Genomic DNA, 27500 nt, shown 5'->3' with positions numbered 1-27500 from the left:
TAGTGAAAACTATTTCGTCTCAGTATAAATAGTATAATCCTGAACAAGAACGAAACTAGCAATACTCTTACTACTATTACTTTACTCTTTTACAACATGTCAAAACGTTTCTATTGTGAACTGTTGGAACTCAGCTTATTTATAAATGCAAATCAACATCAATATCTTAACAACACTCGTATTTTCTAATTTTTGCGATCATTTAACGGTTTCTAGCGTTCGTAAGTCATTCATTAAGTCTGCAATACTCTGGACTATTTGCTCTATCAGTTAGTAAGTTGTGAAACATTTTATAACCGCACTGAAAATAACTTTTTTATGGTCGGTGCTTAACAGACCAAGCGCAACACTAACTATAACTTTTACGCGTTAAAGAGTATTATGAGAACGTTTGATTCAAAGTTACACACTTGCGGTACATGAAGACACGCTTTTCAAGGCTTCTGGTGAAAAGCGCTAGATTTCAAAAAGAAAAGAATCTAGACGAGAAAAAGAATAAAAAGAAAAGGAAAGAAAACAATGTAATTAGAATATAGCGGTGACTTATGAAAAAAACTTTTTCCATATCCGCTAGCGGATTTGGACCGGGGGGTCCAATTCTAGGGGGGTCCAAATCCGCTGGGACACCGGTGTGCCCATTCCCCTAGACGATGAAGACTCAGTATTGCGGTCAACTCTTTCCCAGGAGACATTCCATAATTGAAAATGGTGTGAACCATAAACCGACCTTGAAAATAATCAATCGAGGGGTGCTAGTAGTGTCTGCACGGCAAACCTCTCCCCGCCTCGTCTCATGTGTTCCCAATGGTGGAGAAACGCGCGTCCGGCAGCGGGATAAATCAGGGGCTTCTTGTGTAGGCTTCTCGATATCAAACCGTCGAGGGAACACAATTTCAAAATGTGCAGCTGTTGAAAAGAAACCAAACACAGTGGAGCGCAATGCATATATGGTGACGCAAGAAATATCGAACTCTGAACCTGAAAAAGACTAACATAATGCAGTTAGATCCATGTCAAAAGTGACTGAATCGTCAGACAAATATTTACATCTTTCTTTCATTATTGAACTGCGTTACGGGATGGATAGCCACATCATCTTCACTGACGTCGGTTGTCAAACTCGCTCTGTTGTGTCGTCTAGACTCAGTCAAGTTACTCCTCTCACTGCTATTGCTCAACTGAATTTTATTAAAGAATCAACGAGCTATATTCACAATACAGTACTAGGAATCAGTAATACTACTTTTACATAGGAATGTACTTTTACAATCATGTACCGATCGTGTCTTACAGGATATAGCGTGACTATAGTAACGCTTAGGTAACGCAATACACTACACGCTCGATGGAAAAAAAACAAACAAACGACAGACGCCATGAGGAAGGTCGGTTCAGAATACCTTCGAACATTTCCTCCTTTTCAGCGAAGTCCGTCGCGCGATTAAGAAAAAAAGCAGTTAAAAAAGAAAAAGGAAAAAAAGAATTGATGTCAGTGCGCTGCACGGAACTTTGCGCGCTCACATCATTTATTTGTTTCGCTAATTTTTTTTTCTCGACTCGCGCGACGGACTTCGTCGAAATGGAGGGTCTGCTCGTAGTTTAGGTTCAGAAAGCTAACTTCGATTTTCACTCCTATATTTTTGAGAGTTTTGGAGTTGCCATTAGTCGGTTTTAACAAATTGGTGTATTTCCTTAGACGTATTAAATATCTTGCTAACCTCTTATATCTATCATATCTGTAACAACTTGAATTTGCATTTTCATTTACTGTCAAGTAACTGCGAAATGATTTTCTAGTTTTTATTTCAATTGAACCACTATGATGTTGTTTCTATTTAAATAAGTTCGCGTTTTTGCGCGAGATTGTGTCAGAAATACGTAACGCCGGTAGCGATTTATTTCTCGTCAGTACAAGTGTTGTTTTCGTGAGATAATTCTCATTGCTAATTGATTTCTATTGTCAGTCGCTTCGTCAGTTTTTGCTAGCGCCGTGTTACTTTTGTTCAAGAGTCTTAACTACCGTACCTGGTTATGCCACAAATTGTAAGTTCGTTTCTATCTTATGTAGCTCTGTCGTTATTCTTGTTGTTGTTATATTTGTACACAGATATTTGTATTATTTATTTATTTCAGCTGAACCACATTTACACATCCTTGCATCAAAATATTCGTCTATCTGGAAAACAGATTAAAGGTGCATTCATGTTGTGGCGTTACACGTGTCGTATTTATCTACATCATCTATAGCACGGCATTCTTGTAAATCAGGTTATTTATTTATTTTATTCTTTTAGTGTAGGTAGAAGAAAAACGTTACATAAGGTAACCTTGTGTTAGTTTGTATATTTATATTCATAATCTTGTAATTCCTGAAGGATTGACGGTGGATAAATAAAGTTGGCTTGTTTTCTCGGTCCTTATTGTAAGTTACGGAACTTGGTTTTTTTCTCTCAGATATATGGCCTGCGCACTTGATCCAGGAATTCGAGCGAAAAGAAACTCGATTTTTAACTTACAGTACGGAGGCAAGTAATGGCTGATTGACGTAAGTTAACTTCTTCACTTTTATAAGCTTTGCATTATTCAAGCGACTGTGTGTATTATGAGAAGTATCGGCCGACACATTCGGGTCGTACTCCTAGGACACTGGCCATCAACAGAGACAGGGAGCCCAGGGTCAAAACAGGCCAGCAATAAGGAAGCAAAAGGGCCAGGTGGCTCAGCACACAATTAATGGATTAATGACAGTTTCCCTACACTCGAGGTCACGTTTAAAAAATGACGACACATTTTTTAAGCTTATAAATTCAAACAACAAAGCTATCAGATGAAGCAATTTAGGATTATTAACTGAGTTGATAACGTAAATTTGCCGACGTAAAGAGTTTAGCTTTTAAACTCTTTTTGAGGGCATCCGGTTAAGGCTTGCTTTTTCCCATATTCAGCATATCCCTGTAGATTGAAGGTGAGAATACAAAACGTTAATTGCTTTCTTCACGCGCGAGCTCTGAAATTCAGATTTAAAGTTATTAATTAAATAATAGTAACAACAACAACGATGACGCTCAGAGCAATAATTTTTGGGGGACAAATAACATAGCAAGGCGGTTAATTTCCTTTTACTGATTCTTAAGACAATTTTGAACAAAACGAGATATAATTAATTAGAGTTTCCCGATATCAAATCATTGTCTAGTTTTAAACTCCCCAATCATTACTATGACGATTCATTTGTTACCAAGGAACGGTGTTTTTACCACTTCTCAAAAAAAGATTCGTGACGCGTGATTAAGCGCACGTGGCACGTGGACCATGATGACGTGACACGCTGTGGGATTCACCTTCTCCCTTCATCTTTTTTTGTGTTTAGCCCTCCACCGTTAGATCTTATTACTAATTCTCCTTAATGTCTGCCATACAATTCTCATGATTTTAGGTTGAAGAATTTCTAATGAGATCACCTAATAATCCCCCAACTGAAACTTTTCTCTATCCTCGTGCCTTGTCTACTTGTTATTGGGAAGAGAAATTGTGTTTTGACACTCATGGTAGTTCAAGGGTTAACGGCATCACGTGCGCACACGTTTCATCGACAGCTTCCAAAATATTTTTTTTATTTTTTGGTTTCATGCTATTCTCGGCAGTTCACTTTTGCCGGATCTCTGACTGTAAGACAGTTAGATAAAAGAAAATTAATGAAAAAGAATTATATCATGCATACTGTCAGTTTTCTAAAATCGCGCGCCGACCACAAAATTTATATTTGATTCGGATTCAGTCCCCTTCTATTGCTCTCGCACATCCAGGAGAAAATTAGAGACATAAGTATCACAATCACAAGAAATGAAAATATTTTCACACTTTATCAGTACAACAGTGATTCAGAAAAAGCTGAAGGAACAAGCATATCAGCAAAAAGTACCACATCTTTGTCAGTATTTACCCGATCTTCTTTCCCGCTCCTTTAGACTCGTAAATGGAGCAGGTATGCAAAGGTCCCGTATGTCCGGCTGCCTCACAAGCGGCCTTGTGGAACTGGAATTGTAGCACGTAGCTCATAAAGTACCTGAGCAATAAAAATAAAAAAAGGAATTAAATTTGGTTGGTGACACATCCATCGGAAAAACACCCTACCCAACACAGTTTCTTGGGCTAGAGCATATATCACATAGATACAAGAAAATATGTTTATTTCTTTCAATATACCGGAAAATGCTCAGAAATTTACTCTTGACGCGCGATTTTGTCTCACCAGCTCGGAGATGAATAGTAATTACTATTCACTTCCAAACAAGCCAATAACCGCGCGCGAAAAGCACAATTCACCGGTGTGGTTTATACTAATACGTTATTTGACGTTTTCCCAACTGCCTGCAAATATGCATGCAAAGATGTTTGCACTAGTTATCACAACTTTTCTTGTGTATACTGGCTTCCTAATCCCAACCCCCTTCCGGCCTGCCCTCCCTTCCTCCGGCAGTCAACTGTAAAAGGGATCAGAATAAACTTCTCTCCCACCGGCTACATTACCCACCTGATGTATGGTGTATTAGCTGGAATGTGATACTTGCATCTAGGATCAAAGTCATTTCTGGTCCTTTCCACAGCAGGTTCTATTCCTTAGTACTTAGTCCTCAATTCTCACCACGCGGTATTGTAACTCTCCTCAGTGTCTTACCGCTAGAACCTTTCCATCTCCATTGGTTGATCAAGACTCCGAAAGGAAGGAAAGCCACCTTACGCAGAGCCATCTTCATCAAGGCGTTTATGTCGGATTCTACAAAACGAAGTTCAAAGAAATAAAGCTTGTGCTGAAATTCATTCTGTTCACAGCTGTTTATCCAGCCGGTAAGCTAGTAAGCGTAAGTTTCGAAAGAAACTGTGGTGTTCCGTCGGTGGGAGAGTATAACAAGGTAATTCGGTATTATCAACTGTTGATAACGGTTGATAGCGCGAATTGCCCACCCTCAAGAGTTTCAAAGCTGACAAAAGTTGATAACGTAAATTGGCCAGCGTTAAGAGTTTCAAAGCTGACGTTTCGAGCGTTAGCCCCTCGTCATTCGCTCAGACGAAGGACTAACGCTCGAAACGTCTGCTTTGAAACTATTAACGGTGGCCAATTTTACGTTATCAACTGAGTTGATAATAACAAATGGTCTTGTTAGAATCAACAGTATTTGTGTTATATGTTAAAAAAGCAAAATGTCGTTGACGGTGATATAATCTGTGCGTCTGTACTCCTATATATCATGGGCATGAACCACTCAAAATGCTCATATAATTCAGCGTAACATAAAGAGAGAGGAAATCTGTCGAATATACAGCTCAATCCATAAATCCATACACCAGCTCTAATATTTTCAAAACACCTACAATTAATTGTTTCCCCGTTGGTGGTATTTCTTCTAGAAATATCTCCGCAAGAGTGTCATCCACATTAGCTACAGTTTCTGATGATTATAAACCACAGTACTTAACAGACGGTAAAAATAGCATCAGGCAGAATGGCGCAAACTCTTTGTTATTGAACTGCCGCTAAAAAGGGGGCTGTAGTGTTGCTACAGCTAACTAATACTACGTAAGTAAAAAGATAGTAATGACAGCTTTTTTAAAACTGTTGATGAAAACGTTCCTTTGAGTTCAACAGTCAGTGGTAACTTTTACAAGGTGTTCATTAACCCTCTGACTCCCCAAAGTGATTAACATGAAACTTCTCCCTATAATATCCAAACATTAATCAGCATACAGGTAATGAGAAGAATCAAACTTATCAGGCAGAAGCTGCTATCTTGATCTAGCACCAATTTCTCACAACAAATTTACAAGGAAATGTTACACTGCTGGAGGAGAGAATTAACAATCAGATCTTGGGAGTTAAAGGGTTCAATATCATTGGAGAATTCTTCACTTAACCCTTTCACTCCCATGAGTGACCAAGACAGAATTTCTCCTTACAATATCAATATAATATCAACCAGATAGTGATGAGAAAAAAGAAAAATATCAATTTGGGGATAATTAGTTGATCCAATACTAAATTCTCTGACCTAACATTATAAGAATTGTATGGTTGACAGTGAGGAGAATTACAAATTTGATCTGGGAGTCAAAGGGTTAAGCACTTTAACACTCTGACTGAAAAATCTAATAAGTAATTCTTGTTACTGTCTGCCATACAATTCTTATGATGGACAATTCTTACGATTAAAGAATTTGGTATTAGATCAACAAATAATCCTCTCATTGATATTTTTCTTTATTCTCATCTCTGCCCAGCGTTGTATTGACATTTGTTGGGAGATTGGCCCAGAAGATTTTCCCCTTTCTCTTGAGCTCTCATCCAATCCAATTCAAAACTTGAAATAATCAGGACTTAATCAATAGCATTTTCCAATGCTTAATTTTACTTCATTTCATGTTGAGTTCCCATTGGCTCCCTGTGATATTTTCCTTTGTTCTGATTGGCCATTGTAATGACTCACACAACAAGTGCTATAAGTTGAAAAAATACTCAGATTGTACATGTACCTATCATCTCCTGTCTTCTTGTTGTACACTCATTGACCATGTCTTCTGGGGTGACACCTTCTACCCCTTTGAACCTGTTAGTTAATAATTTAAATCATCAATAGTTGTTTAACAATGAAAGAGCCAATTATCATATTTCAGCTGAATTTTTTGGGAGATTTTTAGCTCAAGTTATGGCGTCTTAAGAATAGCTGGATCAGGGTTATTGAATTTCTAGCCTTGTGATTGGCTAAACAGCTAAATAAAAAAAATAGAAGTCACGAGAATGAATGATCTTACCCATGATTTCCCTCAAAGTAATAGGCCTTCCATCACACAAGGTCAGTGACTCCTTTTACCTCAGATTCCAAACCAATTGGCAATTGGGTGAAGGCTGCAGTGCATTGTAACTTTGCTCTGGGGAAATAATTTTTCACTTATTCTAATAAGAAGTTCCTTTGATATGCACTGTGGAATAAAATTCAGCAATAGAAACGACCAATTTTTTCACCTCCCCAAGTCATTTTCAAATATCAAAAATTAGCACATAAATGTAATAGTTTAAAAAAAATAAACAGATGAATATGTAACAAGCATCTTCTCAAATGTAGTGGATGATCTTTTCTATTGTTCTTGTCAACTCTTGAAAATTTCAGTGTCAATCCAATCCATAGTCATAGGAATTCAATTGTAGCCTCACAATTGACATGTTTAATGCTACACTGTTCAGGTCATTTTTTGCAAACATTTTGTTCTGTTTCTCATTTGTCACATCTATATAAATTTTTACCATGTTCCTTCTTTAGGACCAAAATTTTAACTCTTTTATAACCAAAAAAATTTCCACATTCTTTCCCCTATCACCTATTCTGTAGACCTTATAATTTCAATCATTCTCAGGGATTTTTTCAGAAAACCCAAGGGTTTCACTTGTTTTTCAAATTTTGGCCAGATATGATCTCCTCTCTGAATAAATTTAGGTTTTGATGTAAAAATTTGTATTGATAATCAATTATCCAAAACTATTTTTAATAATAGCACAGTGCTTGGACTGTAGTCATTTTTCCAACACAAATTCAAATTAGAAATAAGTGCCATAAGGCATAAATGATCACTCAACAATTGCACACTTAACAATTTTAGGAAACCTGATAACTCATCTGTAAAAAAGCTCGAAGAAGGAAAGGCACTTTTTTCCATTCAAAATCTAAATACTACACTACCTTAAGATACTGACAGTGCTAAATAAATTACTTACAGCTTGCTGTCCTAAGTTAAAACTACAAACTTTTTAACATAGTAATGCAAGGTAATGTAGTATTGTTATTGTGCCACAATAAAAAAAAAAACCCTTAAAAAATCAATGAGAAATTTTCCCTTTCACTCTCATAATTTGGTTTTTCAGCCTCACATAAGTTCAAGCTTCAAAACCCCTCTCCCCCTAACTGGCAATCCCTCACACATTTGAACCTTTGAAGACGGACTCATTAAAATTCCCACCTCACCACAGGTGTACATGTATGTGACAAGAGCTTTCACTTTTTGCACACATAAACATCATAACTATGTGTTCATCTGTTTTTGATGACAATTCAAACCGTAAATCCTTTATGATTACAGTAGGATACTCTGTAACAAAGTTGTGACAAGTTCAGAAAAGTACCTTCAGAAATGTATAAAGAACTGTAAGGAGAATATGCATCCTGATGTTAGGGGATAAATGGTTGATAGACTCACCTGGTGTGTCAATAATGTTGATGTTTGTATCTTTCCAATTGACATACATTATGTTACTGCAGACTAAAAAAACATACATATATGCAGTTGTATCTTCTTGAAATATACAAAGAATATTATTTCATTACGCAGATAATATTGAAACACCAAAATTTCTGCTGTATCTAAGACATAGCATCTTCACTATGCCCTGTGAACATACTACAAAAGATGTAGCACTGTTTCTATGGTAACCATATATACAATCTCCAAATTGTATACTCCAAATATTTTTTTTTTCTTGATTTACTATAACAAATCAAATGACCTTGAATTTAACTTTCTTGGGAGTTTTAAAAAGATTAAAAACAGATCTCTCTAGCCAGGCTCAAATTCAACTGTGGTTCATTACATATATATGAATATCTTACATTTGAAGTCACAGTGATGAACACTATTTAAGCAGCAGTGAAACAGTGCCTGAAAAAAATTCCTGCCTGTATATTTGAACCCATTACCTCTGCAATATAAGTGTAGTGCTCTACCAACTAAGCTACAGGGCTGTAACAAGCCAACTGGGAGCTAGTCATTTAGTTGGTTTGTAATAAACCCATAAAGTGATGAATAAATGACTGTGAATATATGAATTTCATACATTTGAACTGTGGTTTATTTATTAAATCATAGTACTGCTACTTAATACCAACCTGTATGATTATTCCTCGCTGTTGTTCCAGATCCATGGAATCCATAGTGGCTCCTACATTGTCCTTACCTCACACCTGGTTAGAAAATAAGGATGATAACCAAATAACCAAATCAAATGCATGGATATATCAACACATCTTTCTTGAGCAAAGAATTTGTTTCTCATCAATAAGGTATAAAAACTATATTGAATTAACCCTTTAACTCCCAAGATCTGATGGTTAATTCCCTCCTCTAGCTGCCACATATTTCCCTGTAACCTAGTTATGAGAATTTGGTGTTAGATCAAGACAACAACCTGTACCTGATAAGTTTGAGAATTCTCTTTTTCTCTTTGCTGAATGAGGTATAGATATTATAGAGAGAAGTTACATGTTAATCACTCCTGGGAGTTCAAAGGTCAATGCTTGTGAGCTACAATAAGATTATGTATCTTGTCTCTTCTCATTTGTCTGTCATAAGAAGTCTGATCATACTGGTGAGAGTGGTTCCCTGAAGGACTGTTGTTGGTAGAAGTGACTCAAGTTTTAACTGTACCAGTGTGTTACAGTATAATCTAACAAACAGAAAGAATGCTATACTCCTACAGACTTCATTACTTTATTTAAAAACAACTTGTAGTATTTTTAATGTAGAGCAAATCCTACAAGCAATACAGTAACTATCTTCAGTAAACTTACTTAAGCCCACTACAATCTATATCTTGGCTCACCACTGACACAAACTCACAGTTTTCTCCAAAGTTCCCTGAATTAAACAATCTTCACAATAGCTCTCTCTCTCTCTCTCTCTCTCTCTCTCTCTGTATAGCTTTCCAAGAAGTCATTCACTTCTGACAACAACAACTTCTACTACAGGACTAAGTCCTCATAGACATTTAAAAAGTATTCTAGAACATTCTGGAAACTTACAACATGACTATCTCAGTGCACAGGTATTACATCATGACTACATGACCTAATAAAATATTCTATTATGTTTCATGGAATGCTTCTCAACATGACATTAGGCATTCTTACCAGAAAATACCAAGATACTTATTTCTACAGTCACTATCCATAACAAGTGGAAGTCATAAAGTCATAATCATTTGACACAGGTGGTGACGTCCACCAAGGTTGTCAAATCATCAGTCACTACTGCCAACAACTGTCCTTTCCAGGCCTACTCTAACCCAGACAATCAGACCATGTGATAAAATATTATTACTGCAAGATGTCAAACTTGGCTACTTAGAAATAACTGATTGTAGAAGTTGTGGTTTAAACTGAAACTAAATCAATCTGATTTTAACAAAGTTCCTTTTTTTTTAGAGATAAAGGACTCTAATCAACCTACAGATTGAAGTTTGATATCACTTAACCTTTATGTAAATTTTGATCCACAAAACACATTGAGAAGGAAAACCTACCTTAGAAACTTTAACTGGAAACCACAGGGCAAAAATCATTATTTGTATAATCACTCAAAACCCATGGGAAATTGGCTTTGAACTGTTACAACATACAGCAAAGTCCTTTAGCGAAAGAAGCTTTTTTTTGGTTTTATCAAGAGCATGGGACTGAAAACAATTTAGAGTCCTCATCAGGAGTAGAACCTCAGACCTTCAGATTCCCACTTTGATGCTCTTCCACTGAGTCACAGAGACTCTGCTGTGAGCTAAATTATTATGAGGTCCACATGTGAGATGCATCCGGCAAAGTAGGATTGCTAGAGTTGAAAGCATTTCTAAAGGCAAATCAAAGTCCATTATCTCACCTCATACATTTGACTGATCCTTCCAGTATAAAACAACAGTCTCTCTATGAGTGTGGTTTTTCGAGAGTCAATATGGGCAGAGATACCAATATTTCTGATTTTGACACATCCTTCTGTCAAAAAATGAGACGCTGTTACAAATGTATACAGCCATGCCTATTGAACAAATTGACAGTGGTTTAGCATGGTCTGTATTCTTATCAACAATGATTACTCATTATCACAGTGGTCAACATTTGCTGCAGACTCATGCAGCCCAGCCAGGTGAGTAAGCAAAAAATTTTGAGCACTGTGATGACAAACATCACTGCCTATAAGATTACAAACCACACTAAGCCACTATCAATTTTTTTTTCAGTTGATGCAAGCAGTGTTGCCTGTGCTATTATCAACAACAAAAATTGGCCAATCAGATTGCAACATTACTGCTGATTGTGGAAAAAAATTTTAGAAAATACCCATGGCATCCAGTATTTAAAAATTCCCCACTTTCAGGGGCCTGTATTTATCAATGAACACTGAGGAAAAGTTTAAGTTTTCACAAATGAATGATAGTAGTAGCTGGAAATATGGTAAATTAACAGGATAACAACAATTATTTGGAAAAAAAGATAAGGCTGTCTTTAAATGCTGCGCAGTTGAATATTTTCACAGAATTTCTGCTGAAAGATTACTCTTTAGAGTATCAAAGTTTGTATATTGCAGAGCACAAATTATCAGAGCTGGTGCATACTATAAAATTGCTAGGTATTCAACAGCTCTAAAACATTTCTCACCTAGCAATTTCATATTATCTAAGTAAACAATTGGAAAATTTGTCCACAAAAACACCACAATAATATTTGGAGTTGCTTGGCATTGCTAAACAATCATTAGGTTTGCATGGGAAATTTTGGGGAAATTTGGTGAAAATTTCTGACTGCCTGTCATTTTGAGCCTGCAGGAAAAATAAACTATCACAAGTTTAGAAAAGAAATCTGGAACCTTCAATGCTTGACCCTTTACCTCCCAAGATATGATTGTTTGTTCTCCCCACTGGCTACTTGACTTTTTCTTGTAAATTAGTTATAAGAACTTAGTGTTCAATCAAGATACCAGATAAGTTTGAGTATTCTCATTAACTGTTTGCAGGATAATTTATGGATATTATTGGGAGAAGTGACATGTTAATCACTTCTGGGAGTCAGAGGGTTAATGAACAGCCTGTGAAAGTTATCACTGACTGTTGAACTCAAAGGAACATTTTCACTGACAGTTTTGAAAGACTGTTCCTTGTAAAACAATAAATAAAATATATACATTTTTAACATCGGAGAACATGTAGTCAAAAACTGTCTATCTCCCTGAGAAAGTTGAACACTCACCGCTACTCCAGAGGCAAAAAACTGAGCCTTCACCTACGAAAAAAAAACAATTTATTCGTGAGATTCAGGATAAATTACTAACCAAAGAGAAGTACAACAAATACAAATCAGATACAACGATACGAATACGAGCAACTTTTACTCCTTAATATGATATCGAACTCGATCTGGAGTCATTATTTCCCATATTAATTAAAATACGAGAATAATCAGTTTAAAATCAAATTACTGTTTTGATTTTTGATTCTCTCGTTGCATCGATCGTAAGACACTTCAATAACTTTCGCATTTAAACAAATCACAACCGATACGATAGTCCTAACTGTTTGAGAAAGATGTGCGATTATGTAAGCTTTTCACTTCTTCGTGACTTAGGATTCCCGTTTCGCAAGAATTAACAAAAACTTATATCACGGTCTAAACATCAAGGTTGGAAATCTTACATTACGAGCAAGAAGGCGAAGTCCAGATCGCTGGATCAAAAGTGTCGCTAAACCCATCTCTCAAGCTAAAACATCCAAGTCCGTATAATTCAGGGAATCCTTCAAAATAATTTCTACCAGGCGCACGTGAAGGGCTTGGCGCATGACCAGACTACTGCTGCTGACCAGTTTTATGGGATAGGGAGGAAGCCGGCGTAAAACACATGCCACTATGCCATATCAAAATGTGCATTTTAAACTTTATTGGAAACTTCGATTTTACGTACCCTAGCATTCCCAGGAGTAATTTTACCGTTCATTGGAGAACGCTTGCGTTCGCGTTTTTATAATGCGACTTCGCGCGCCGCCATCTCTAAAAACAGCTGAGTACTCAGGCCCAGCACCGGCAGAGTGCGCAGTTCACAAAAAGCTCCAGCTTTGGTCATTGACAGCCTACGTGTAGCCGTACCCTCCCAAGGTGAAACGGAAGCTGCCTCGCCTCCGTTTCACCTTGGCGGGGAGGGTACGGCTACACGTAGGCTGGGTCATCGATTGTAAAAAACAGAAAACCATAATTTGAATCAAGAATAATTTTACTTGTGATTCCTACGTGAACATATAGATCACCGAAAAATAGACTGGAAGTGACACTAAAGTGAACTTGTGGATGTACTGTGCAGAGTATGATAAGAATGTACACTGGTGCCGGATTTAACTAAAAGCTAATGATCCTCTACTCTCAAGTAAAATAATTGAGCCGTTATTCCCACAAGAGTTTCAACAAATTCATCAACCATATTCGATTTAACAAATGGACACTGGTCTGTACTCTTCTCTACAACGATATTCGTCATCACAGTGGTCAAAAAGGGGTGGACTCACTCGGCTGCGCCTCGTGAGCTCGCAACAAATTTTAAGCTCTGTGATGACAAACATCGTTGTCGATTGGAGTACAGACCACGCTAAAACACTGTCGATTTGTTTGTTACCACAACATTCACCCCATGTAAGGTGATCCGGATTCAGGAATCCAGGAAATTTTTGCTTGTGGAATCCGGAATACTGGGCTCTGGAATCCAGAATCCAGCTTTTGGAATCCAGGATTCCACTAAAAAAGAATCCACCTGCTGAAAATCCATTTCAAATCGTATTAACGGTTTTCACCCGCATCCATGCAACCACTGTTAGTTCACTCACGTGGTCAATCGGTGCTCAAATTTAGAAAGTGCTTTTGTGACAAAAGCGTCCAAATCCCACAGGATTTGCTTGGAACATCAATATGGCCGCTATTTGATTGTTTTGGAACACCTCTAAATAATGATATTGTCGCTATGACGTCCTGTGAATATTAACTGACTGGTCGTCAAAACAACAGTTGGAAGGTGACCATATAAAAGATACGCTTTAGTTTTCCTATAAATCGAGGAACTTGTAAATTTCTGTGAAAATAATGTAACTGTTGACAACTTGGATGCTTTGCTTTTGCCTGCTTTCTCTGCTGGTTTTTTAAGCAAATGGGGTGCACGACAAGCTTTGGCGCCGGAAACTGCGTTACTTTTATCTGGCACCCAGGGTCGAGGTATCGACCTTAATACTTAATACTCTTTTCATTTTCGACTCTTCCGAACTTTTTGGCATTTCTGATTCGCGATCGACCAAAATCAAAAATAAATATCCATTCTCCTTAAATCATAATGAGAGCATCAAAAAGTAATATTCTCCTGATGGCAGTGAAAGCATAGTTGTAATTAGAAGCCAGACGAAAGCCAGGAACTGTCAAAACTGTACCAGTCACTCAGAGCACGTGGAGGGACACAAGCCGCAGTATTACAGAAAATTTGCTGTGTCTTTTTCAGTTGATATATGATTTGTTTATTCGATTTGCTTTTTCCCTAAATCTCGATACTTCAACCATAATCTATGGGGAAGCACAAGAAAAAGCAAAAGGCGGAGAGGGAAAGGTAAGTGTAACATTGTAATGATTCAATTGATTCTTTGTTCCATTTTGAACTAACTTAACCTCCGGCGAAACTTACCAAAAATTACTGAAAATGCATCTTCAGGAGCCCAAGAAACCGAAGAAAGAAAGACTAAAAAGAAAAATACACGAGTTCAAGACCATCGAAGTTTGAGGATTTCTGTCCATTATGAAACACTTCTGAATTTTTTTAGGGGTTGCAACGAGCAAACAGGAACGACAGGGGTTTTAATGACGAACTATAGTCAATAATAACTGTTGTAGTAGAATGTAGTAGAATTCGGAAGTTTAAAAGAAGTTGGAAGACTCGAAAAAACGCTTTGCTAAACTTGAGAATACTCGGCCAATTGTTTGCATCTCATGAAACAACAATGTATTACGCCTCGTTAAATGAGGAAACGCAACAAACGCACAGCATGACTCGCTTGTTAGCAGTGATTTAGGCCTTTAGTCGTTTTGAGATCAGTTACGCTAGAGGTTTGAATAAACTCTGCTCGTTAAATATTTTATTATGCTACCTGACACTGGTCATGGAAATCGCTTATTTTGCGCAAAATTCCGCTCGAATCGTGATTCACACTTAGCCCTTTAATTTCCAAGATCTGATTGTTAATTCTCCCCTCTAGCTGCTAAACAATTCCTCGTAAATTAGCTACGAAACTTTGGTGTAATATCAAGATGACAACTTCAACCTGATAATTTTGAGTATTCCCATGAACCCTTTGGTGAAAAACATATATATATATTATAGAGAGAAGTTACATGTCAGTCTTTTCTGGGAGTTTATTGGTTAAACCATCATTGTTTATGAGAGACTTATTTTATTGCGCTAACTTGCATGTGCTTAGCCATGGCTAACCGCCGGACTTTAGGTTCAAGCATTGAGGCCCGTTGTTAGAGCTCGGTGATCACCTGGCCCAATAAGGTGTGATAATTTTGTAAATCAGAAGTACAATAAAACTGTCAGTTTTGGAACTGAGAAATGGACTGGCCCAGGCGCTAGAACCCGCACCACCATTCTTAAAATTGGGCTTTTTCGAAAATAATTAAGTTTTTTTTTCTTGCAGGCCTTTTCGTGAACAGTATGAACCTTCGACATCTCCACCAAGGTGGCGATCAAGGTCTCGCAACGAACGTACACCGAGGTATATTAACTGTTATATTTTAACGAACCGAAAAAAGTTTTTTGAAAACTCAATTAACAACAGGTGATGTAGCCTTAACACTATCACTTTCTTTGTTTTTGCAGCCTCCTCGAAAAATCAGAGCGATCGCCCTCTCGAAGGCGACGATCAATATCACCAAAAACAACAACGACGACCAGATAGATTAATTGCTATAAGCGGAACACTATTAAAATGTCATAATATAGAACTTGTTTTTTGCTACTCATGACAACGGTTTTCTGTCAAAATTCACTCTAGCATGTATTCTTTCTCAAGGGAACAGGAAGTGAAGAGGAGGGCAAAAGGCGAGAGTTTGTCGGAGAATATGGAAAAGGTGTACGACAGGAAAACGTTCGCTCAAAGACGAAAGAGTTGACTTGCACACTTCCATACCGGCCCTCAGCTTGCGTCCCTCTGTCATCACAGCCTCATCGGAAGACTGCCAAGACGGAACAACAGCCTGCCAAATAAAATATGCTAATGTCGTACTGCAGGGTTGAACTGTGCGGGTGCAAGCTGTTTACCACAATAAGGATATCGTTGCTGTGAGATTTCACCTTTCTGGCTGGCTATTCTCTTACAAGACGTTCAATTAGAAGTAGATGGAGGCAATTTTTTACCAAAGAAAGAACAATTTCATTGGCTGAATGGCGATGTCTGTGATCGGAGCTCACCCAATTTCATTCTAACCCGAGTTTTTGGATTCACTGCCGAGGGTTCAAGCATCACTCTAAAGTCTGAGGAGGACAATAGGCTCTGCAGGCTTGTTAATGGTGACCCTGATGACGAAGGTGTTGGAGATGATGAGGATCAAACTCCAGAGGATCAGAGAGTAGCTAGGGAGAGTGAAAGGGAAGTGTCGCTTCCAAGATTAGCAGGAGTGAGCTTATCAAGGCGACGGATTTCACTTTTCCAATTATGATAAACTTTGAACAAAGTTATATATGGATATTTTTAGGAGCCAGGAAAGGTCTATTTATCGGTCGAATGTTCGGCATTTAAACGTAAACCGCTTTCTTTGATATTTGGCATTTGGAATAACAAATTTAAAATTTCATGAGGCATCATATCTCGGTGCGACAAAGATAAGATATTACCAGGTTACCAGCCATCTTTTCCCAGTCGGAACAATGTTATGCTGCACTAAAAAAACTTTTTAGTCTAACAGTTATTTACAAATTAAAAATGATACGCAAAGATTTGAACTATTAGTTCTTTGTTACTTTTAAATTACTTGAAGAACCTCGAGGAACCTGTATGAAAGAAATGCGGCCTCGCCTCTTCAGAGTTGCTAAAAAGATGTGGAATGAATGGACATTGGACTTAAGAGACGGACAGTTATGGAAGTCATTCCTAGAAAACGCAATGCGAAAATTAGGGGCAAACCAGAAACTAAAATCTGGAATCTTTTGTGTTTTGGAATCCGGAATCTGCAACGGTAGAATCCGGAATCCAGCACCTGGAATCCGGAATCCACAGCGTGGAATCCAGAATTCTAATACTGTCCTGGATTACCTTACATGGGGCGAACAAAAGACTCCAATAATAAAAATTTAAGGACTATTTTTGAACTGCTCAAACCTCCAGATAAGTCTTTTGCTTCCACAGTTATTAATTTTGGTGTTGAGAATGTTCACAAGAAAATTTAATGTAAATTGTCGCGGCTACGACATCATATTTCATTTTTCCGGGGAATCGTTCTTGTACCTACTCCACACCGCTGTATTGTGGCAAAGCTTTATCAGACTTCATCAGATAATTTGGTCTACAATTATCAAAGTTACCAGCATTACCACCATTTACTTTCAAGGTCCAAACTTTTATAATTCGTTAAATTCTGACATAACTAGTTCTCCCTCCTCCGCTTCTTTTAAAAGAAAGCTTAAGGAATTTCTTCTCTCTAAGTATTAGCTTCTGTAAGGCAGTAATTCTTAACTAACTTACTTAATATGTGTGTGCGTGTGTGTGTGTACGTGTGCGCGGTCAAAGTTAATTACCATAAGTCCATATTGTAATTCTAATATAAGATTAGTTATTTTAATTGAGAAAGCCTGACTTGTTATAAGCCTCGTGGTTTCTTTCAGGTTTTCTCGCCATTTATTTTCTGTCATCAATTTTCTTCATTTTTTTTTCCATGTGTAAATGTCGTATATGGCAAATAAATATTGTATTGTATATTGTATTGTATAGAGGTTAACTTATTAAAATTTTGGTTATAAGAGATTCTGCCTCTTATCTAATGAATTCTGAAATTGCGATTCTTTTAACAAGATCTGCAATTAAACATTCTTTCCAGAAGAACCTTCTACTTCTTTGCCTGCTAGAAAGAATCCTCCTTCTTGAGAAAAAGAATTCCGGATTCTTGTGGCAAGAGTTTCTGAAATTGCAATTCTGTTCGTAATATTTTTCATTAAATATTCTTTCCAGAAGAACTCTCTGCTTCATTACCTGCTAAAAAGAAGTCTCGTTCTTGAGAAAAGAATTCCCGATTCTTGTAGCAAGAGTTTCTGAAATTGTAATTCTGTCCATGAGATTTGCAATTAAACATTCTTTCCAGAAGAACTCTCTACTTCATTGCCTGCTGAAAAGATTTCTCGTTCTTGAGAAAAGAATTCCCGCTTCTTGGGACAAGAGTTTTTGAAATAGAGATTCTTTTCACGATATCCAGATGCAATGCATTCTTACCACAAGAATTCTCTCTTCTATTCAATCTTGTTTCAAGAACCTCGATTCTCCTTGAAAGAGTCACCATTAAAATGATTATTCTGATAAGAATTTTGGTTCTTAAGAGGAGAATATGCTATTTGGGGAATTTAGAGTGCTATAAAACTATAACTGTGTTATTTGAGGATCGAAATCCAAACTGTTTCATGTTTTGATTGCTATGTTCCGAATACAATAAATTTTCCATCGATTCTGGCATCCAAACTCAGTTGTTCGTTAGTCTTTCATTGCCCATCAAAGCCTGAAAATTTTCCAGATATTTGCCCGATGATGAGCATGTTTCCCGTACGGCGTCTCAAGTTCTAGGAAACTGAGAAAATATTTACTCTGACATGCTAATATCCAACCAAGAAAATCCAGCCAAATTCAGCAATATGGAAACAAATAACGGGGTCAACTTCAAAAACTGGGGAATATAGACATATCAAGTGTTACAATTCCCAATGGATTCGAAAATATGAACCTGTTTCCAACAAACGGGAAGAGCTGACCTAAGCACTAAGCCACGAGGTTTAACAATTTGGCTCTAAAGACACAATTTCCTCGCGGGTAGTTTCAAGAATAGAGCTGAAAATTATATGGCAAATCAATTACTTTACCTTGGCGTGAATCGTCTGCTTAGCAACGTCAAATAAGTCTCTCGAAGTAGAGATCAACCGCATCCAATCTGCAACTCAGCCATGTTGAAGACAGTTGTCAAATGAGCAAAAAATCCTTTCGGCTTGAAAGTTAACCAAGGAAGACTAGAAACGAGTTTCTAGTCTCTTTCAGTTCTTTAATATTCCAATATTCCAATAAATAACATAATTTAATTTGCTTGTTGAATAGGAAATGTACGTTTTTGTCTACTTTACAAGTTAAGAAAACAGGTTAGGGAGTGATTCTTTATTAGCAAATTCCTTCTTATTCGTATTAAAAGTCATATTAAATAAATAAAAAGTTTTATATTCAGAGCTTTCGCTTATTATTGTAGACGCTTGGACTCGTACACCGATCGAAGCTTCAACATCCTCCCCGGGCAACTCACGGGAATTTTCCAAAAGGGGCCTTACCGGAAGAGGGGGAATTTGAACCTTGCTTGGGTGGGGTGGGAAAATTTGAACTTGAAGTATCAAGTCCTTTCGGTGGAATCAGTACACATGTTTTAATTTTTAATGAGGAAGAGTTTAAAGGTGAAGAGTCCGTAGAATGATTCTATTTGATTAATCTTTCAAAAGAGATGTTATGTGAATATCGATACCATCGTCGATTTGTACTACGCTCCTGTACACTCTCTTTTATTTTTTTCTTTAATATCGTGGGGTAATTCTTATGAGTTCAATCTCCATCCCGTATTTCTTTTTCAGAAATGTGTAATTCGTATTATTACTTTCTCCTCATTCTTAGAACATATTAGCCCTTTCTTAAATCCTTAAAAACCATGAAATCTTTTGATCTTGTCAGATTTATTTTATCAGATTTTATGTACAAATTCCATAAGCACCTCTTTACCTCCGTTTCCTCCAGCCTTTTCAGTTCTATCAGGAGTATTCATACCTACATTACTAGACTGGCTTCCAAACTTTTTTTGCTCTTCAAAATTCTCGCACAGTTGATGAATATCTCAAGTTAAGCAGCTTATCTGTTCAAAAAGAAGTGAAGAATATATATATTGACATTTATCTTATCGCCGGCTGCGAGCATTCGCCCCACGTCATCGCTCTGACGAAGAGCGAACGCTCGAAACGTCAGCCTTTAAACTCTCTGCGGCGGCCAATTTACGTTATCAACTCTGTTGATTACACTAAATTGTAAAGAAAACATAGGCAACTCTCGTGGGCATTATACTGTATTACAAACGCAGTTGGCTTTTCTCCCGGCTCTTGAATTAAACAAGTCATTCTCGATTCTCAAGAAAGCGAAACCTTTTTGCTATATAACAAATCCTTTATATATCCAGCTTGTTCGGTCGAGATGGCTAGATATTAAACTAATTTTTTTTTTGCATTTTTCAAGATCAAGACTTCGTTCCAGTCCGTAAAAACGCAAAAAAAGAACTCGGCCAACTTCCAGCCATTTTGGCCGAACAAGCTTAGTGAAGCTTAGTGGTACCACTGAACTGGAATATCATATGGCGAGATAGTCCAGAGGTAAATCGGAGCGTTCTGATTGCTACTTACTTGGTCCTTATTTTCCCATACCCCACTTCCTTCAGCCGTACTAGGTAATAAAATTTGCGCGCTTTGAATAAATCTAAGTATTCATTTTTTTAAAATGTTTTCGGCCTTATTTTCATTTTGAATTTCGCTCGGACTGAAATAGTGCATCCGTTTAGGATAGTTTTGTGGAACAGAAAACAAGGACAGTTCGAGCTACAGTAAAACCACAATTACTACATTGAATACCAGGATATAAAAAAAGAATCCACAAAAACTTTAGTACCTGAAGCTGTAACATAATGTGTCCTGGTTATCAAAAGGGAAATTTTTGGGACCAAATGAGGAGCAATACATCGGAGTTGAAGATTTCAGATTTCAATTTTGATCAGTAACCGTGCGACTTAGAATTACTCTAGGTTCTTTTTGTCATAAAGTAATTCTACAATTTATGTTAAAGAAGTAGGCTGCTAAGTTCTGTATCATATAATAGCCGTTTTTAACACCTTTCACACACCACAAATCCCTACCCCCCACCCCAAGGGATCGAACTCTCATGTTAGACGAGCGGTGTTACTCGTATACATTATCTAATCATGTAACTCTTAGTACTTTTTGGAAGCTAGTTTTGACGAAAGCAAGTCGTCGTTTAATTCTGCACTGGCTAGTTTAGTGTGTGCCTTCACAATGGAACGTTTGGAGGCTGACTGTTTTTCTGGTGAGATTTAATTGGCAAGATCAGCGGCGTTTGGCTGTCTCTTATTTTAGCGAGTATAGCACTGACTTTTCTGTCTCCAATAGTAGCCATGAGGTTCTTAGAAGAACTGTTAAAGATAGCAAAACCGGTTTCGAAAAACGGACAGTGGCTTCCTCTGTCTGTTGCTTTGTAGGTGCTCGTGTGAATGTGAGCAAGCCAGTGAAGGGGGAGAGGGAGCCTTTAACGGAGGCAGGTCTCGTAAAGGAATAGTATCAAAAGCTCTCTTACGTTACTGCAAACTTACTCAGTATTAAGTTCACCGTTTTTGTAAAACGCCAAACATACCACCTCAATTTAAAAAAAAAACATAAATTTTTCCGTTTAATCTGTTCCCATCACCATTTTGCGTCTTTGTCGAGCGGCACTAACAGAGCTGACTCGAGATATTAATTGGTGAAACCAGAGATTAAATGTCCAATCTGTGAACTAATCTGAGTTCGGATACACCACGACAACTTACTCTGATGGGATTCTCATACAATGAGAGATGGAATTTCATGTGAAGTACTTTATTAAAGAAAGTCTGGAAAAATGCAAAAGGAAACCAAATGGAAAGAAAAAGGGAGTGGAAACATAAGAAAAAGAAAACACCGATGTAAAATGCCAAAATAAAAGAAAGGAGAAATTTAAGACTGATGCAAGTCACTCCAAAAAATAAATGCTCATCTCTCTTGTGAGGTGCAGGAGCAATATGTGATCATTTGTGGAATTTGCCTACACTTGAGGCTGTGGAATCTTAAGGGCAACTCGTTTTGTTAGTTGTCACACAAGAGAGATAAAAGAGGGGGTTTCCACATACCCTCCTACTGTGGATCAATATTTGTGGGGTAAAAATATTGTATAAATGTGCAACCTTCAAACCAGTGAATACTGATTACTCATAATAAGCAGAGATGAGAGGATTTTAAAGCCCTCTATATTTGTTCCTGTACAGTTTTCTTTTCCTAAGCATATTTACAAACAAAGTGGATTACTTATACAAACAGGCCAATGTAAAGAGTTTAAAAGCTGATGTTTTGAGTGGCAGCCCTTCGTTAAAGCATAGCCTTTTGCCAATCACTCCTACAAAGGGCTAATGCTGGAAACATCAGCTTTGAAACTCTTTATGGTGGCCAATTTACCTTATCAACTCAGTTGATAATACTAAATTACCCTGTTATACTCTTCCACAGATGTAGCACCACAGTTTCTTTAGAAATTTACCCCTTTTATCTACTTGTACAAACAGATGATAGAAATGCACGTTTCTTGATGATGATAATGGTATAAATACAGACAAACTTAGAAATATTTACTATATCTTATTCAAAAATTTCTGTATCAGGTCCTTTGGTAGTGATGGTGAGTAAGAAAGCTGGTAAGCTACAAACAGCTGTTGGGGTTGTCAGGGAAACTGCCACAGCCCACGCTGTTCTTTGCACTCACTCTCCTTCTCTCATTTCCACCAACAATGAGACTGACACAAGCTAAAAATTATTCCTGCTATTTTCTGGCTAAGAATTCTTCTTAAGAGATTCTATCCTGCTTGATATTCCATCATTCTTGTCCAATAAGACCTGAAAGAGAACATTATAAAGGTAAAGAAATCCACCCTTAACACCTAAGATCTGATTTTTAATTCTCCCCTCTGGCTGCTACACATTTCCTTGTGAATTAGTTATGAGAATTTGGTGATTGATCAAGATAACAATCTCTACCTGATAACTTTCAGTATTCTCATTACCTGTTTTCTGGATAATGTAGGGAGAGGTAACATGTTAATCACTTCTGAGGGTTCAGAAGGGTTAACTCCAAGATGTGATTTATATGTAACTTATACTTACAATTTTTATAAATTATCCAGCAAAAGACTTGATACACATATTAACTGAGAAAGTTGTGTAGTGATGTAGCATCATATTCTCCCTACTAATTTACAAGAAAATGTAAAGTGGCTTGAAGGGAGAATTAATAAGAAGATATTGAGGGTTGAGGGACCTGTTTCACTCTTTCCTTAGATGCTCAAAAGCAAACTTTTTATAATTTATTCAACATGATTAAAAGGCCTTTCAGCAGCAGTCTTTCAGAAAAAATCTTTCCTTGATCACAATGTATATGTACAATCCATCTATTACTAACTAGTTATTAGATGAGGTTAAGCATAATTTATAATGGTAATAGGACCGAGTAGAGTCCAATTCTGTCTGTAATCATACAAGTGATTAACCCTTTAATCCCCAAAACTGATCAACATGTAACTTCTCCCTATAATATTCATGCACTATTCAAAAAACAGTCATCCAATCCAATCCTTTAGTTAAACACGTGACACCTAGGAGTACAGAAGTACTCGTTTAAACGTGTACGTGTATTTCTATCCACCCAACCCAACCCAGGGGAGGACATCCATCACACAGTAATCTCGTGCGTGGGAAATTAACGTCTCCTACCCCAAACCCTGCAGGAGACGGGACCTCCGGCTTAACGTCTTATCCGAGAAGACGAAGCAAGGTGAGTGAAGCGACTTGCTTAAGGCCACAACGTAGTGCCCCATCCAGGACTCGAACCTGGGCCGTCCGACCCAGAGTCCAGCGCTCTGACCACTGGGCCACTCACGCCTCACACATAGTGTGACATCAGTCATAAGACTGAAAAAAAAATTTGAAAAATTTATAAGACAGTTCTTATTATAGAAAATTGCAAGAGAAATCATGAACATTTCTTGTTCATAAATGAATGTACATGAAGAAACATCACTGAAAGTATGGACAGATGGAATTTTGAAAGCTTGCACATGTTATTTGTAATTTGCACTTGTGATACAACTTTGTACTCCTGTTACAAGAGAAATGCACTTGTTTTCAGCCAATCAGAAGCTTGTAATTTTTTCATTTACATTATTAAACACTGTAATAATTTGGTGCAAGTGTTTAAGATGACTTCATGAAGTCATCTAAACCATCTATATATAGAAGAGATTAAAAGTAACCCTCAGGTATACACTACCCAAGAGGGTATAAGAGAGATTAAAAATAACCCTCAGGTATACACTACCCAAGAGGGAATAAGAGAGATTAAAAATAACCCTCAGTTATACACTACTTGAGAGGGTAAAGGAGAGATTAAAAGTAACCCTTAGGTATACACTACTCAAGAAAGTATAGAAGAGATTAAAGAGGGTACAAAAGAGATTAAAATAGATTAAAAGTAACCCTTAGGTATACACTACCTAAGAGGATATATGTGGAAAGACTTAAGGTATTATCCTCATGTATACACCACCCAAGAGGGTATAGAAGAGATTAAAAGTAACCATGAGGTATACACTATTTGCCTCTTTTGACTGAAAGTTGAGGCATCCACCGTCAATCTATATAACCATTTCACTTTTACTAGTTCTTGAATGTCTTCGTCAAGCTTGGCTATTCTTGACTGATATCTTAGCAATTCTCCATGATTATTTGATTAGAGGCATTTTGCAGCTGAAAAATCCTCTTGACTCTGCCTCAGGATTATTCAAAATTAATACTCACTTCACCTTCCGCAATTATTGTTAATTATCAACACTATTAGAACAGTATATGTATGTAATGCAAAAGAAGTTTAAATTATTTATTTTTCTCTACTGTACCTAATTTTTGGCCAAGTGATTCTCCATGCAGATTCAGATGTTTACTTGAGTATGCATGATTACTGACCAAATTGGACAACATAAAGTCTAATTGTTACCAATTAATAATAACCATTACAATTTCTGGAAGAACAAATGCAAAGTTTTAAACTGAAAGTGCTTTTTAAACTCTGTGACTAGTGGATTTAACTGAGTGGACTTACTAACTAGTATGATTGGCTGCTTTAACTGTCCAAATACAGCTAGCCATGTCCAACCAATGCAGTCAAACCTTGATTATCTGGACCTCCGTTATCCAGATTTTTCCATTATCTAGACTTGCTGCTCTGGACCCATTTTCTACCAACATTTATACTCATATCTTCTATTCTCCAAACTCTGGATTATCTGGACTATAAAGCCTATGATTCTCCACAAGTCTGGATAATCAAGGTTTGACCATACAGCCAACTGTCTGATTACACGGTCAGATTAAAACTCTATAAAAATAACTATCGAAAAATAAACCATCTAATGCACCAATTACATTTGAGGAAATTAAGTAATGGTTATGATTAACCCTAAGATTCCCAAACTTCTAACAGACAGTTATTGAGGGTGATTTTTAACGAAATTAGAGCAAATCATATTTTAGAAAAGAAAGATGATTTTAATAATGTAAACATTACATAAAGAAAAGTGGTAATATTGAATGCCACGCAAATGAGTGATATAAACAAAACAGTGCAATTAATACTTATAAGCTTGTGTTGTATAAACAGATAACACTACAGAAACAAAAACATTTTCACTGTACAGCTGCAGGAGTAATATTATAACAATAGAACCCTTAACCCTTTACACCCTAACATTAGTGTTCATATTCTCCACACTGATCTCTCAACATTTCCTGTGGTAATCACAAGGAGAATTTGGTTGACAATCAGGAGCTTCTTAATTGGTGATTATTTCTATTATTCTCACAACCCTTACACTTGATTCAAGGGTGATACTGTAAGGAGAAATTAGAAGCCAGTCACTCTTAGGGGTTTAAGGGTTAATAAACTGGTGAAAATCTTCCATCTGGCTTTTAAATGCATATTGATTATATGGTCACATGTTAGAGGATTGGATTCCAGTGTTAATATCATGGATCATGTATTAATAACAGACATGTTGGTTATTGAAGTAAATATTGTGATCAGTATGGTGAATGGCTTCACGTACAAATACATGCACAGACAGCAAGCAATCATACTGTAGGTAAATTATACTGTTCTCAAATGTATTTCTTTTGTCAGATTACTTAGAATGCTGTTTAGCTGTACAAATATTATATGCAATAATTGAAGCCTGCATGAATAATAAGCTGTGAAACTGACTTTCTTGGCTCCCCTCCCCCCCCAAAGGCAACTGATTGAAAGCTTGAATATCATGACAGAAGCTTGTATCCTAACACTTTAACTCCCACATCAAATTTGTAATTCTCCTTACTGTCAACCATACAATTCTTATGATATTAGTTCAGAGAATTTAGTATTGGATCAACTAATTATCTGAAATTGATCTTTTTCTTAATTCTTATCACTTATCTGATTGATATTGTGTAGATATTGTAAGGAGAAATTCTGTCTTGGTCACTCATGGGGGTTAGCAGGTTAAATTATGCAGGAAAATCACGTTCATTTTCAATATTGCAGTATAGAGGAGAAATTAACTTTTAAAATAACTCAGCTTAAGGAATATTTTCCAACTTTCTCCATTTGAAACCAATTCACTTTCGATTTCCACTTTCATCACTATCAATTCTCGAAAATAAATTTGACTCTTGCACGTTTGCGTTATACGTCCGACAAAAAAAACCAACCTTCGAAATTCAGATTTTACAAACAGCAAAATTTAGCTTACACATACCAATTGTAGGCGCAAGAATTTGTACTATCATTTTTTGTTAGTGTTGGTGTTTCATAGTTTCGTGTTAGGTGTTTATTTTCTCGTCTTCCATTAGTGTCCTTTGTCAGTTACCAGTTTTGTACTTGTTATATTTATTTGCATATCGTATATATATTGGTTGCGCGTAATTTATTTAGTTAGTTGTCTAGTTTGTGAAAATTACCGTTACATATCTAGCTCTGGGTTTCATGTTTTCGTCTTTGGGTTGGTCACATTCGTCTTGTAAGTATCCTTGTTTATCTCGCTTTGTCGTTTTCCAGTACTTTCACTCATACGATGTAAGTTATTTTATGCTCATTCGCGTGTTTGTAATTTTGTCATTTTCAGTTACCGTATTCAACAATGTGTCAAGTTTGTTCTAGTAAAGTTTGAAATACGAGTGATTAGCGTTTGCGGCTATACCAATAAGCTTGCTGAGTGTAGAGAACTGGGAAGCTGAGATAAGGATTACTGACGGTGTGAGTTTCTTTATGTGCGATTCGTAAATATCCCCACATAGTTATTTTACGATGGTTTTTTAAAAGCATTCTTCTTACCTTTAGCTTTGAGCTTCTCTCCTGATATAAACACAATCTGTCACATAACGCTTGAAATCGATTCGACCAACAGCTGCCGGAAAACATTGATATGAATTCAACTCAATCACATAGAACCTCTCGGTTTCGATTCTCGATCAAATAGCTCAAGATGTAAGTAGTTTTCAAATCGTCTGTCTCGTAACCG

General features: G+C 36.9%; 1 protein-coding gene and 1 long non-coding RNA gene across 13 annotated transcripts in view; both read right to left on the bottom strand.

Annotated features, from left to right (window-relative positions):
- Positions 1-12801, bottom strand: part of LOC149043683 (elongation factor G, mitochondrial-like) — a 45174-nt gene extending 32373 nt beyond the window's left edge. For 3 of the 12 annotated variants that reach the window (XM_089210657.1, XM_089210659.1, XM_089210658.1), the window contains exons 1-2: positions 12497-12629; positions 12054-12086 (exon numbers count right to left, since the gene is read on the bottom strand). In XM_089210657.1, coding sequence (XP_089066783.1) covers positions 12054-12086; positions 12497-12553 — 90 coding nt within the window. In that variant the 5' untranslated portion in view covers positions 12554-12629. Of the gene's footprint in view, positions 1-3952; positions 4067-4534; positions 4778-6528; positions 6603-6807; positions 6925-8244; positions 8308-8930; positions 9006-9235; positions 10803-11988; positions 12087-12496 lie in introns of those variants that run through there. The other 9 variants (XM_089210667.1, XM_089210666.1, XR_016187962.1 and 6 more) reach the window with 8 other exon arrangements.
- A 9334-nt stretch (positions 12802-22135) lies between these two features.
- The window catches only part of LOC149043682 (uncharacterized), a 6282-nt gene continuing 917 nt past the window's right edge, over positions 22136-27500 (bottom strand). The window contains exons 3-4 of the long non-coding RNA XR_016187969.1: positions 27314-27386; positions 22136-22791 (exon numbers count right to left, since the gene is read on the bottom strand). This is a non-coding gene — a long non-coding RNA (uncharacterized LOC149043682). The remainder of the gene's footprint in view (positions 22792-27313; positions 27387-27500) is intronic.

The sequence above is a fragment of the Pocillopora damicornis genome, chromosome 6 (assembly GCF_964200805.1).
Source record: "Pocillopora damicornis chromosome 6, jaPocDami1.2, whole genome shotgun sequence".
In the NCBI taxonomy this organism is placed as follows: Eukaryota; Metazoa; Cnidaria; class Anthozoa; order Scleractinia; family Pocilloporidae; genus Pocillopora; species Pocillopora damicornis.
Note: the sequence above shows the minus strand (reverse complement) of the source record. Positions and strands in the feature narration are given on the sequence as shown.